This window comes from Saccopteryx leptura, chromosome 9 (assembly GCF_036850995.1).
Source record: "Saccopteryx leptura isolate mSacLep1 chromosome 9, mSacLep1_pri_phased_curated, whole genome shotgun sequence".
Classification (NCBI taxonomy): Eukaryota; Metazoa; Chordata; class Mammalia; order Chiroptera; family Emballonuridae; genus Saccopteryx; species Saccopteryx leptura.
This window is the reverse complement of record NC_089511.1, coordinates 9,912,970-9,925,096: the sequence shown is the minus strand read 5'-3', so window position 1 is coordinate 9,925,096 and position 12,127 is coordinate 9,912,970. Positions and strand designations below refer to the sequence as shown.

General features: G+C 57.3%; 2 protein-coding genes and 1 long non-coding RNA gene across 3 annotated transcripts in view; 1 reads left to right on the top strand and 2 right to left on the bottom strand.

The window, feature by feature from the left end:
• The window catches only part of CPNE2 (copine 2), a 43,377-nt gene extending 42,711 nt beyond the window's left edge, over positions 1-666 (bottom strand). Inside the window, exon 1 of the mRNA XM_066349792.1 lies at positions 428-666. The gene's annotated coding sequence lies outside the window, so the exon portion shown is untranslated. The remainder of the gene's footprint in view (positions 1-427) is intronic.
• A 1,350-nt stretch (positions 667-2,016) lies between these two features.
• Positions 2,017-4,962, top strand: LOC136381167 (uncharacterized). Its single transcript, XR_010747022.1, has 2 exons — positions 2,017-2,392; positions 4,447-4,962. It is a non-coding gene; the product is annotated as an uncharacterized lncRNA (long non-coding RNA).
• A 2,578-nt stretch (positions 4,963-7,540) lies between these two features.
• Positions 7,541-12,127, bottom strand: part of NLRC5 (NLR family CARD domain containing 5) — a 92,555-nt gene continuing 87,968 nt past the window's right edge. The window contains exons 44-49 of the mRNA XM_066348510.1: positions 11,602-11,685; positions 11,435-11,506; positions 11,093-11,176; positions 9,819-9,902; positions 9,410-9,493; positions 7,541-8,627 (exon numbers count right to left, since the gene is read on the bottom strand). Of these exons, the coding sequence (XP_066204607.1) occupies positions 8,516-8,627; positions 9,410-9,493; positions 9,819-9,902; positions 11,093-11,176; positions 11,435-11,506; positions 11,602-11,685 (520 nt within the window). The 3' untranslated portion in view covers positions 7,541-8,515. The remainder of the gene's footprint in view (positions 8,628-9,409; positions 9,494-9,818; positions 9,903-11,092; positions 11,177-11,434; positions 11,507-11,601; positions 11,686-12,127) is intronic.

The window sequence follows — 12,127 nt, the reverse complement described above, 5'->3', positions numbered from 1 at the left end:
ACCTGGCGGCCGGCCCGCGCCTGTCAGGTCGCAGCCCGACCTCACGTCTTCAGCAGCTGCGATGGAGGCAGGCACTCCACCTCCCGGACTGTCCCGGGCTCCTCGGGGACAGTAGAGGAGTCCCTAAAACACCTGGACTCAGTTCGCGAGAAGGCGCAACCCACCTCCCGCCCCCTGCCCACTCCTCCCCCACCTCGACGGTCCGGGCGAAGCCGGAGCGCCCCCGAGTGGCCGGGTCGGAGCTGAGTCACCCAAGCGTCGGAGTCCGGGGCAGCGCGGGTGGCCGCGGCTTGGGGCGCCGCAGCTCCTCGGGGCGGAACCCGGCTTCCTTCCAACTCCCCAGAAGCCGAGCTCCAAGGCAGAACTTGAGCACTCGCCCAGGGCGCCCGCCCGCCCTCCGCCCATGGCCCTCCCGGGCCCCACTCACCGCGGGGCCGGGGGCGCCGCCGCCCTCAGCGCGCGGCTGCCGCCGCCCGCGCTCCGGGCCGCTGGGGCATCCCCGGGCGCCCCCCTGCTCGGCCGGGCCCGCGGGCGCGGGACGGGCTCAGGGCGCTGCCCGCGCGGCCGCTGCCAGCTCCTGTGCGCTCCAGCCGCTCGGGGTCCGGTCCTCCTCCCGTGCCGGGCGGGCGGCGGCGGCGGCTCGGGCTCCTCCCCCCGGCCGAGGAGGGGCGGGTGTGGGAAGGAAGAGGGGAGGCGCGGCCGGCGCTTCCTGGAGGGGCGAGCGCTCCCAGCGGGCGTGGCGGGGGCGCTGTCCCGCCCGCTGCCCGCGGTTCCGTGTCCGCGGCGGGCGCGCCCGGCCCCTCCAGGCTCTCGGCGCCGCGGGGACCCGAATGGTCGAGGCCGGCATCTGAGAGTCCGATCGTGCCAGGCTGGGACCCCGCGATCGGAACGCCGCTGGTTCGCACCCTCCCCAGGCCGGCCTCGCCTGGGCCGCGGGCACCGCCGCGTTCCGAGCACCGAGCGCTCAGGTCCGCGGACGCGGGAACCGAGGTGGGCTCGGCCGAGCCTGCGGGGTCCCCAGGGCGCGTGTCTTGCAGCTTCGACCCCAAAGGCTGATGGGCTCAGCGCCGCGCCCTCGGGGTTACACCACAGGGCTTGGCTCTGGGCGTACTGGGCGGCACTAGCACCGCAGTGTTCTCTTTTTCTTTCCTTTTTTTTTTCGAAAAAAGAGCTCGGCGTTTTGTTGCCACCAGAGACTGGGAAGATGACATATTTCTCTGACAAAGAAGATCAGATAAAGACAGTTTGAACGGTGCCTGGAGCTGGTCAGCGAGAGGGCAATTAGGCTGGTTCTTGAGGCCCTGGCTCCCTAAAAGGGGCATCAATTTAAGATTGCGACTGTAGTCAGGTGGTCAAGATGCAGGCCATCCAGCGGTATTTGTGTGCCCTGCTCTGCCCCCTCCCATTCAGTGTCTCAAACAGCCGAGCCTCATTAACTAGATTGTGGGCGAAGAGGCTGTCCTGAGTCCTGGAGGCCGTGGGGCTCTGAGAGGTAACGCACAGCGCTTGGGTAGTGGGTTTTGCATTCCAGGCAGGTGAGGGTTAACCTGGAGAGTGGGCTGCAGCCTGCAGCCTCCCTTACCTCTGAGTCACAGGCACTTTGCTGCCTTAGAGGGGTGGCTCCTAAAAAGCCCCAGGGCTCTGAGCTTGGTTCTCTGCCTGCCTGTCCCCCATCTATCCTTGCCTTTTTCCAAGCTCTCCTCATCTCTCTTCCACCCAAAGTCTTCAAAGCCCTCAGCTCAGTGATGCGGCAAAGCAATCTATAGGTGTTCTTAGATCCAGCTCCACTTCCTCCAGGAAGCCTTCCTGATTGGCCTAGCCCCCAGGACCCCTCTCCTCTCCTTGCTCCAAAGCAGGAGGGCCAGGCACTGAGATGGACAATGGTGAACCCAAGCAGAGTCCTTCCCCTCAAGTTGCTCACCTCCTCCCCACCCCGCACCCCCTGGCAAAACCATTACCCAGGCAATCATATCACGGGATGAAGAGTGCAAAGGTTGGAGATGGGGGCACGGAAAACCCAGTTCAGCCATGGGGTCAGGGAGGCTTCCTCTAGAATCTAGACGGTCTAGATGACCTGGGAATGGGGTAGTTGGGCCTGCCCCGGGGCAAGTAGATACCTGGTCAAGGGGACAGAGGAACGAGGCTGGGGGTTACAGCAGTTCTCCTCTTAGGTAGCTACCCAAGGGAAATGAAAACATATGTCCACACAAACACTTGTACAGGAATAGTCATTGCAGCATGATTCTCAATAGCCAAAAAGTGGAAACAGCTCAAACGTCCATCAGCTGGCGAATGGATAACAAAGCTGTGGTCTCTCCATACAATGGAATATTATTCAGCCACGGAAAGGTCTGATGTACATGCAATATAGATGAACTTTGAAGACGTCATGGTAAGTGAAAAAAGCCAGTCACAAAAGACCCTATAGTGTATGATTCCATTTCTGGGAAATGTCCACTCTGTACAAATCCATAGAGACGGAAAGCAGATTAGTGGCTGCCTGGGGCAGGAGGGGCGAGGGGGGAGTGATCACTGTTGGTACGGCGTTTCTTTGGGGATGATTTAAAAATGTTCTAAAATTATACTGATGGTTGCACAAAACTGTAGATGTTCTCAAAACCAGACTTGTATACTTTAAAGGGGCAAATGCTAAAACAGGTGAATGACATCTCAATAAAGCTGTCTAAAAAAAACAAAAATAAGTCAGGGGTCAGGAGAACCCAGAGGGTCAGTTGCTTACGTCCAAGTGCCCATGGTGAGCTGATTCTCACTCTGTCCTCATTCACACATGACACAGGGCTGCTACTGCAAAATGTCGGAGGAAGTCGGTCCTCACCCTGGTAGAGGTGCACAGGCGGGAGGCCTGCATTTCCCTAAATAGGCCTGTATCCGTGTGTGTGTGTTTGTGTGTGTGTGTGTGAGAGAGAGAGAGAGAGAGAGAGAGAGAAAGAGAGAGAGAGGGAAGCACCTGCCACTTGAGTATTTATTTCCAAGTGCAGGCTGTCTGGACAGACACCAGAATAGCCAGGGCTGCCTATACCCTTCAGTGTGCTTGTGAATTAATGACACCCAAAGGAGCGCCACCTGTGTACCGGTCCCTGGGCGTGGGGGACCAGCTGGCCGTGCGAGGGCAGTTCTTGCTCAGGTTTTCTCAAACAGTTGCGACCAGCGATGCCAGGGGCTGGAGTTGTCTAGAAGGTTCTCTCACACATGTCTGACGATTGGTTTAGCCATCAGCTGGGACCTCAGCTGGGACAGCGCGCCAGAACACCTACCCGTGACCGGTCCATGTGGCCTGGGCTTCCTCGCGGCATGGCAGAGTCAGTAATGCAAGAGACCCAGGTGGAAGCCTTATTATATCTCTTATAGAACCCAGCCTTGCAAGTCACATAAAGTCACATCTGCTGTCGCCACCGCCTCTCGGTGAGAGTCCTGGCACTGTCACACTGCAGGAAGAGCCTGTGCGATGGGAGCTAATGCAGTAGCCATTTTGGAAAATGCCATCAGCCACAGGGGTTGATGTGGAGACACATCGGTGATGGAAACATCCCCTCTAGGACCTCACTGTTAGAGCCAGGCGGGGCTGACTTCAGTGTCACGTAACCTCAGACAGAGCTATGGCTTAGGGTTTGAATCCCAGCCGCTACCATCACTGCCTGGGTGAGATTGCTCAGTCGACTGGGTCTCAGTTTCCTCCTCTGTAAGATAAAAAGATTTAGTACCTGCTTCCCAGATGATTGTGGGGACTCACCGAGACCCTACCGTGGCCAGCACGGCTGGACACCAGGGCTAGTGTGTTATTTTTGGGTTCCAGGGTTGCCGTCGCTCTAATGCAAGGATGCACTGTCAGCCCAGGGTGCCAGGCCTCCCTGGCCCCCGCAGTCAGCCCAACCTTGCACTGGAGATTTATGAGTCGGGGTGGGGACCGTGGGCCCAGCCCCGGAGACGGATGCTCCCGGCCCAGCAACTCAACCTGGGGATCCCACTTGGCCTTTGTTCTCTCGTGAAGGCTCCTCTTCTGTGGCCTTCTCCTCGGGACAGAGGTGGATTTCTGGGCAGCCAGGCGTGGCTGGGGCTTGTGCGGGACAAGCAACAAGGTATGGCTTCCAGGGGTCGAGGATGAGGACAGGCTCCAGCACTGAGGGCTGGGAGACCCATGGGTCTGGGTGGAATGCAGGGAAGACCAGCTGTCCCGGAAACTTCCTCGCCCAGCCCCGGGCAGTCCTTCCCTAACCAGCCACTGCAAGTCTTTTCCAGGAAGCTCAGGATGTGTCCCAAGGGTGTGCCTGGCCTTGGTCATTCAGGGGTGGGGCTGGGGGCGGAAGCAGGGCCAGGAGGGGTACATACCTTCCCCAGCGGCCTGCCTCTGAGGAACACACAGACCCACAGACCAGCTGAATGCCCAGCCCGGACCACCCCAGCCTCCTCCTTTCCTTCTTACTCCAGGGTTGGAATCTGAGCTCCACTAAATACCGGCTGTGTGGCCTTGGGCAAATCTTGCTCGTCTCTGGGCCTTTTATTGACTCATTTGTGAAACAGGAGAGATTGCCGCTGAGGTTGTGGCTATGGGTCTGGAGGAAGTCACAGACGGTGAAGCCCTACAGAACTACAAGCAGACAAGGCAGGCGACAGAGGATTCAGAAGCCTCCCCAAGGGAACACAGAGATGAACTGGTAGGTCATCTCTGAGCCTGAGAAAGTAGGTCCTTGTGCCTTGGCTCGTTTAACTCATTCCCTCACTGCACAGACGAGGAAACTGGGACTCCACTGCTGGGATTAAGAGTCTCGAGACCCGAAGGTTAAGATAGGAGATCTTAAGACTTCTCATCTCAAGGAAAAAAACATTTTTTCTTTTTTTTTTCTTTTTTTTTTTTTTTGTGAGTCTGAGATGATGGGTGTTAACTAATCTTATTGTGATAATCATTTCACAATATATCTAAGTAAAATCATGTTGTACCCTTAACCTTAGACAGTGCTGTATGTCAATTATATCTCAGTAAAACTTGGGGCTAGGGGGGCATCACAAAGACCCAGGTTGATACCTGGTGCTACCACTGAGTAGCTGTGTGCCTTCGGGCAAGTCAGGAGCAGTGTCTGGGTCAGTACCCTGATCTGGGAAGGGAGGGTCACCAGGAGCCACAGGACCGAGTAAGGAGTGTGGGCGCAGAGGCTTGCTCCCCTCCTCGAGGAGGCCGTGGGGCTCCATCTGTGGCCTCACCTTAGCACTGCCCAGGTGGGCTTCTAAACATTGTTTTGGAAAAGGTAGTTTAAAAGGCTCCCCAGGCCTGACCAGGCGGTGGCACAGTGGATAGAGCATCAAACTGGGATGCAGAGGACCCAGGTTCGAGACCCCGAGGTCGCCAGCTTGAGCGCGGGCTCATCTGGTTTGAGCAAAGCTCACCAGCTTGGACCCAAGGTCGCTGGCTCAAGCAAGGGGTCACTCGGTCTGCTGAAGGCCCGTGGTCAAGGCACAGATGAGAAAGCAATCAATGAACAACTAAGGTGTCGCAACAAGAAAAACTGATGATTGGTGCTTTTCATCTCTCTCCGTTCCTGTCTGTCTGTCCCTATCTCTGACTCTCTTTGTAAAAAAAAAAAAAAAAGAAGGCTCCTCGGGTGATTCTAATGTGCTGTGCAGTCAGGGTGAGACCCACTCACTAGTCTCCAGTTTCTCTAAGTTAAGAGTGGTCCAGTGACATAGACATCACTCGGGGGGCTTCTTAGAAATGCAGACCTGCTGAGCCAGAATCTGCATGTTAACAAGGTCCCCAGATGGCCCTGGCCGGGCAGCTCAGTTGGTTAGAGCGTCTTCCCAATATGTCCAGGTTGCTGTTCGATCACCATCAGGGCACATCCAAGAATCAACCACATAATGTATAAATAAGTGGGACAACAAATCCATGTTTCTCTCTCTCTCCCCCCTCTCTGCAGCCTCCCCCTTTCTGGGAGCTTAGCACCTGGGCAGAGATGAAAGGGAAAGGAGATGGGAGAAGTAAAATGAATAAGTAAATTCAAAGAATGTCCCTGAGCTCGGGTCGCTGCCCGTAGTGCATTTCACCTGGCCTGGAGCTTCTGGTGAGTGCTCTGCCCCTTTTCAGCTGGACCGTCCCGGTCCAGACACTGTCAGGCTCTGAGGGACTCACACTCCAGGCTCGGGCAAGGGCAGGAGGCAGCACAACCCTCTTGGCGTGGGAGTGCATGCTGAGGCCCCAGTGTCACTTTGGCATCATTTCCGGGAAAGGGGAGACAGAATTTTGGGCTCAGGTTTTCCAGGCAGATTTCCTGGGCCTTCTACCCGCCCATCCCCTGTCCTATGACTAGACTGACGGCCTGACTGGGTGCCAGGTGTGCCCTGACCCTGACTGTATAAGGGCGTCCCTGCGTGGGCCTTTGTGTGTTTGGCACTTGGCCAGAGAACTTTGTCCTCACGCTTGGCAGGGGATCGGGGACAATATGAGGTTGGAAAAGGTCAGGGCTGAGCCCTCCACGTGAGCCCCTGGCAGGCGGGGACACCGCAGGCTCCTAGGCCAGGTGGGAAAAGTCCCAAGCATCACTCCAACTTCCTTCTGGATCCAAAAAGTTCTCTCAGGAATTGCCAGTGGGCCAGCCTGCCCTCCAGTGGTACTCGGGAGTAACTGCACCTTCCCAACCCGCTTTACTCAGTGGTTGCAACTTTGGAAGAAGGGTGTCTAACCACCCCACACCCACCCAGATCCACAGGCAGGTGACCAGGAGGGATTGCTATTCTCCTGTCGCTTTAAGCATCTCTCTATCTCGTATGATTTTGAACCCTAAAGGGGGGAGGAAACTAGCATGTTAGTTACCTCTTCATACTAGGGACTTTGCATACCTTGTTTCTCTGACCCCTTCAAAAGTGCTGGGGGCTGGGGGCTCTTATTAACTCAGGTACATAAATAGCCTCTGGCTTCAAAAATAGGCATCAAGGAGTTACATCCTAGTCCATTCTATGCTCTTCTGACTTTCAAAGCTATGTTTCTAATCTACCACCTGCTTGTGGAAACCCTCTAAGCCAGAAGTTTTCAGGCTCTTGCAAGAACCAGGCAAGCAGCAAATGGGAGGGGGACCTTGGGGAGTGGTGGGGACTGCGGAAAACTGAGGGATGTGTGTCATATCTAAACGGCACAGTCAGACGGCTCCAGCAGGTTACTCTTGAGTGGGAATGCTGGACTAGCCCCTAAGGGAGTTGAAAATCTGGATTTTTATGTAAAAGTTCCCAATTTTAAATACTGACAAGTCGGAAAAGAGTTTAAATATAATGCAAGTCAAACAAAGAAGGTTTCTAACATGTCGAGCTTCTGTAACACCCTCACGGGGCAGTGAGGTCTAGACAGAGAAGGTGAATTACCCATGCTCATATGACCATACAGAGACAGAGCTGGACTTGACCCCATGTCTCCTGCCTCCCAGACTAGTGCTCCTCTCGTCACACGGCTCTGTGGTCTGCTCTGCTGTCCGGGCCCCAGGGCAGGCGCGGAACCATTGCTGACTTTGGTGAGGTGGTGGGACCATCAGGCTCAGACTAGAGGCTAGGAAACCATCCATATTTATTGGTTACACTTGGCTTCGAGTGTGGCAGGGCCATCTTTGAGACCCCTAGCGAGTAACAAGAACACTGTATAACATATGCATCCCCTGGGAGCTCCCCGGGACCCCGCTGAGGTAGTGGCTGGGCCCCGGGGCCTTGCCTGGTCACCCGGGCAGTGCCTACCCCTTGCACCCTAAGGCCTGGCTTTCTCCCTGACACGGATGGACTGGCCCTATCCATTCTCCAGGTCAAGCTGGCTCTCCCTGGACTGGGGCCCATCGTCCTTGTAGGCCAGCATTAAGGGGTTGGGGTCACCAGTTTACAGATGGGCAAGTGAGGCAGGAGGAAGCCTCATGGCTATTGTCCCCAGCTTGGCCCAGAGGCCTGGCCCTTCAGCCACTGGGCCGGTCAGTGTATAGACACTCTTCCCATCCCAGTTCTGGGTGGAAGACATGCTCTGGCTTGGTCACTGTGGAAATGCAATCTATAAATACATACTTGGTTTTTAAAAAGTAATAAATTAGATCTCAGACCAGCTTGAGGGCATCTGGCCAGCCACATGCCACATGACATAGACATTTGTCATGGGTATTATATGAACCACCAATGTCCTGCCATGTGTGGTGCTAGAACCCATGACACTGGCCCATAGGCCACACTGAAAGCTCATGTAACATCACGTGGAACTCTGCCACATGTGACCTGTGTCATGCATCGCATCACACATGACACTTTCATTGTGCCACATGTCCCTATTGGTCATGCATTTAACATGTGATGCAGGGTAGTCTATTGGTCATACCAGGCTCCTGGTTCTCAAAAAAGTCCTCCCTGAAGACTGTAGCAGGACAAGCGTGCCCTCCCTCCTGGGCACATGCAAGGGCACCCGCCGAGGCTCTTCCTGCGCCCTCTATCCTGGCAGGCGGAAGCTGGATCACTTGGCTGGATTCACAGGGTCCTGAGGTGACCATCAGGTATCCCGAGGGCTCTGTCGTTCATGGGGGAAGAAAGCAAAGTCCAGCCTGGGCTCCTGGCTCTGTAGACGCTGGGCCATGTCGGGGGGGATGTGGTTATTCCAGAGGCTGCGGGACACAGAGACAGACACTCAACACCCACCCTCCTGTCTCTGCCCTCAGACCTCTACAGGCGGGGAGACTGAGGACCCAGGCGGAGGGGCTGTGCCCACAGTTACCTGGCCGAGCAGGTATCAGACCAGCACGGCTGCCCGCGGGAGCTGGCTCCCCACCCCCCCACCCCTGGCTTCCTCCACTCAGTCTTCCTCCCTGAGAGCTGGGAGCCCAGCTGGGTCCCCCTCACATGACACACTGCCCTATGAGGGAGGAGCTCCCTTTCTTGAAGACACGTTACTTCCATTCTCGGAAACTGTCATAACACAGATTTTTATAGCACAAAACACTTCACTATTATCTACTAGAACTCTAACATGCCTACTATGTGGATGGCGCCCCTTTGATGCAATCCCCGTGTGCAATGCACAACCCATACAACTGGCCGGGGGCTTCTGATTAAAGCTCACTCTGTGCCAGGAACTGTGCTCCGTGCTTTATACAACCATCTGGTCCTCACAGCAACTCTCGGAGGTCAATACTATCACTATCCCCATTTTACAGATGAGGAAGTTGAGGTTCAAGGAGGCGAGTTACTCATGCAAAATTACACAATCGGCAGATGGCAGAGATGGAAGCTGACCCAGGTCTGCTGGCTGCCACATCCTTGGTGGATGGTCCGTGTCTCCCTGATAATCCCCAACCCAGCTCCTGCCTCCTTCTACAGGGCAGCCCCTCACATTGTCGGGCTTGGTGAGGTCTCCCACCCACCATCCCTGCCCCACAGCCCCTGTTACCGGATGACTTGGATGCCAGACCCCTGTGCCAGCCCCTCAGCCAGGAGCCAGGCGCCATAGGCTGTGATGCGGTTCTTCTCCAGGCTTCCCAGTGCACAGCAGAGGAAGGGGAAAGACAAGACTGGTGTGAGCCAGGGACCGCTTTCCTATGTCCCGTCCCTGGGCCGAGATGGGGGAGGACACGGGCTCCCGACACATCTGCTCAGAGAACCCGGCGGACACAGAGCAACGGGAAGACTGGAGGCTGGTTCCCAGGGGGAGCTCAGCTTGGCAGCGGCTGGGCGAGGACAGCAGGGTGCAAGTCGAGGAGGCAGGGACCTGTCCTGTGGCCTCGGGGATTTCCCGGGACACTGGTCTCCCCCTTGGCCTTCCCGCCCCCTTCTGGCGTCCCAGGATGTGCCCCTCCTACTCCACTCTCTTCAGCTGGTCCATCCGTGGCAGGACCCGGGCCAGTTCTGCAGCCGCCTCGTCCCCGAGCTGATTCCAGGACAGCCTGCAGGACAGGGGCCCCAGCTCAGCAGCAGGAGGGCAGTGGGTGGAGGGGGAGACCAGGGGGAGACCAGGTGGGGAGGGCTGGGGCCGACGGGCGCTGGTGCTGCCGTGCCGGTACAAGACAAGACAGGCACCTGCCGAGTGTCAGTGTGCCCTCTCCTGAAGACTCTTCAAGGCACAGGTGGCTCCCTCTCCCCCCGGAACATTCATTCCCAAGCTGGTCGCCCCTCCAGCACCCAGACAGCTTAGGCCGGCTGTCCCGGGAGTTCAGAGTTCTTGGCTTGTGCAAACAAAGTCATGATCCAAACTCCCACCACGTGCGTGCCTCCATCACGACCTTTATCACAGCCACGCACCTCTTCTAGGATTTGTTTCATGTTTTTCCTTAAATAGGTTCCTCCTCCCCACCCCCCCTTTTTTTTGAACTTTTAGAAATTAATCTTAGGAAACATTTATCACTGCTGTCAGTGAAAAGCCTATGTTGAGGACCTTAAACAGAAGGCAGTTAGTTACAAGGATAAACACAGCAAACTGCAGTATCAACTTCTAGCTTAGGAGGGAACCTAAGCTGCTGTCCTTGCTGAGGTGCTGAGCCCTGCTGGCTAGAAAGGGAGAGTCACGAATGTTAGGTGTGGAAGGTGAGTTAGCACTGCTCTGAGACTTTCTCTTTGGTGTGAAGTGGCTACTTGAGGAAACAGCCTTTTCTTCCATTGGTGGTCAGGGTCGAAGGCTAGTCCTGGCAGTCTGGTTTACCCCGGAGGCTCTGCGACAAGGCCCCAAGGTTTGAACGCCTCTGATTGCCAAGGGGGTGGGGGTGGGGGTGGGGGTGGGGGTGGGCAAGGCCAGTGGGCAGGTCAGGGGCCTGCTGGCTTCAGCCACTCTTCACTACCAACAGCTGGCTCACAAACCAAGGGTCCATAAACCAGGCGAGGCGGTCTAGCCAGCCACCTCCCAAAGGGAAGGTCGGGGGCAAAGGGCCTCTAGAGACGGTCTGGTCCACTTCCCCTCCCGCCCCACCGCAGGTGGGGACGCAGGCGGGAGGGGCTGGGTGGCCTGGCCCCGCCCTGCATCGCTCTCTGCTCAAGGGTGAGGGCAGAGCTAAGCAAACGGGGGTCTCTGGGAGGAAGGGACCAGTCCCAGACCCCCAGCAGGCGAGGGCCCAGCCCCGGGTGCTGGCTTGCCCGCACTCACAGGATTTCCTCCAGGGCCGGGCAGAGCGCGAAGCTGGCAGCGAGGGCCTTGGCAGCGTGGTTGTCAATGCTGCAGGAAACCAGGCTGGGGAAGGGGGAAGGGAAGGGATCAGATGAGGGGTCTGAGCCAGGGCCACCTCCCCAGGCCCCTCTTCCCACGCTGCGATCGGAGCAGGAGGAAGCAGAGGGACCAGGGTCTGGGGCATGTGGGGGTCTTAGAAAAGTGCCCCTTTCGGCCCCAGATGCCCCTGGACCCGAGGCCTCTGCCACTTCCGAGGCCTTCCCAGGTGTCAGAGAGGGCTGCCCCCCCACTCCCCCCCCCCATAGTTAGGAGGCTACTTACTCTATCTGCCTAAGAAGTGGGAGCCCCTGGCAGAAATGGGGGAACTGTCTGGCCAGGTTGTTCTCTGCCAAGCTGGGGGCGGGCAGGGAGACAGCCATGAGAGGAACCCCCAGATGCAGATGCCACCCAGCCTGTCCCCCTGCCCGGGCTCCACGACTCCTACTCACCTGATCTCTTCCAAGTGTGGGCATCCATCCAGGGCCTGGCCCAGGGACAGCGCCCCCTCTGGGCCCAGACCGCTGGACCGCAGGCTGTGGAAAGGGGAAGGGGTGAGGGGAGTCTTGGGAAACCAGATGTGGGCATTGGGGGGCTGGATCCCCCACTTATAGCCTTGTCTCAGGCTATACCGCCAGACATGAGACGGTCTCCGGGTAACGGCCATCCCAAGCCTCCCCCCACCCACACAGGATCCGGGCGGCTCTCAAGGGCCCTGGCTTTGGAGTCTGCGATCCCAGGCTCAAGGCTTGGCTCCTTCGTGTATTAGTAAGGTAAGCTTGCCACAGCTCTCCTGCCTCTAGTTCTACCACCCGGGAATGTAGCAAATAGAAACCCCGGCCCCGCAGGGCTGCTGTGAGGCTCGCGTGGGACCATGGCCATGAACTGTCAAGTGCTGGGGCCATGCTGTTTGGCGCTCTTCTCCGGGATAGTAGCCCTTTCTCCTCGGCCCCTCAGAGATGGGCTCCGGGCACACCG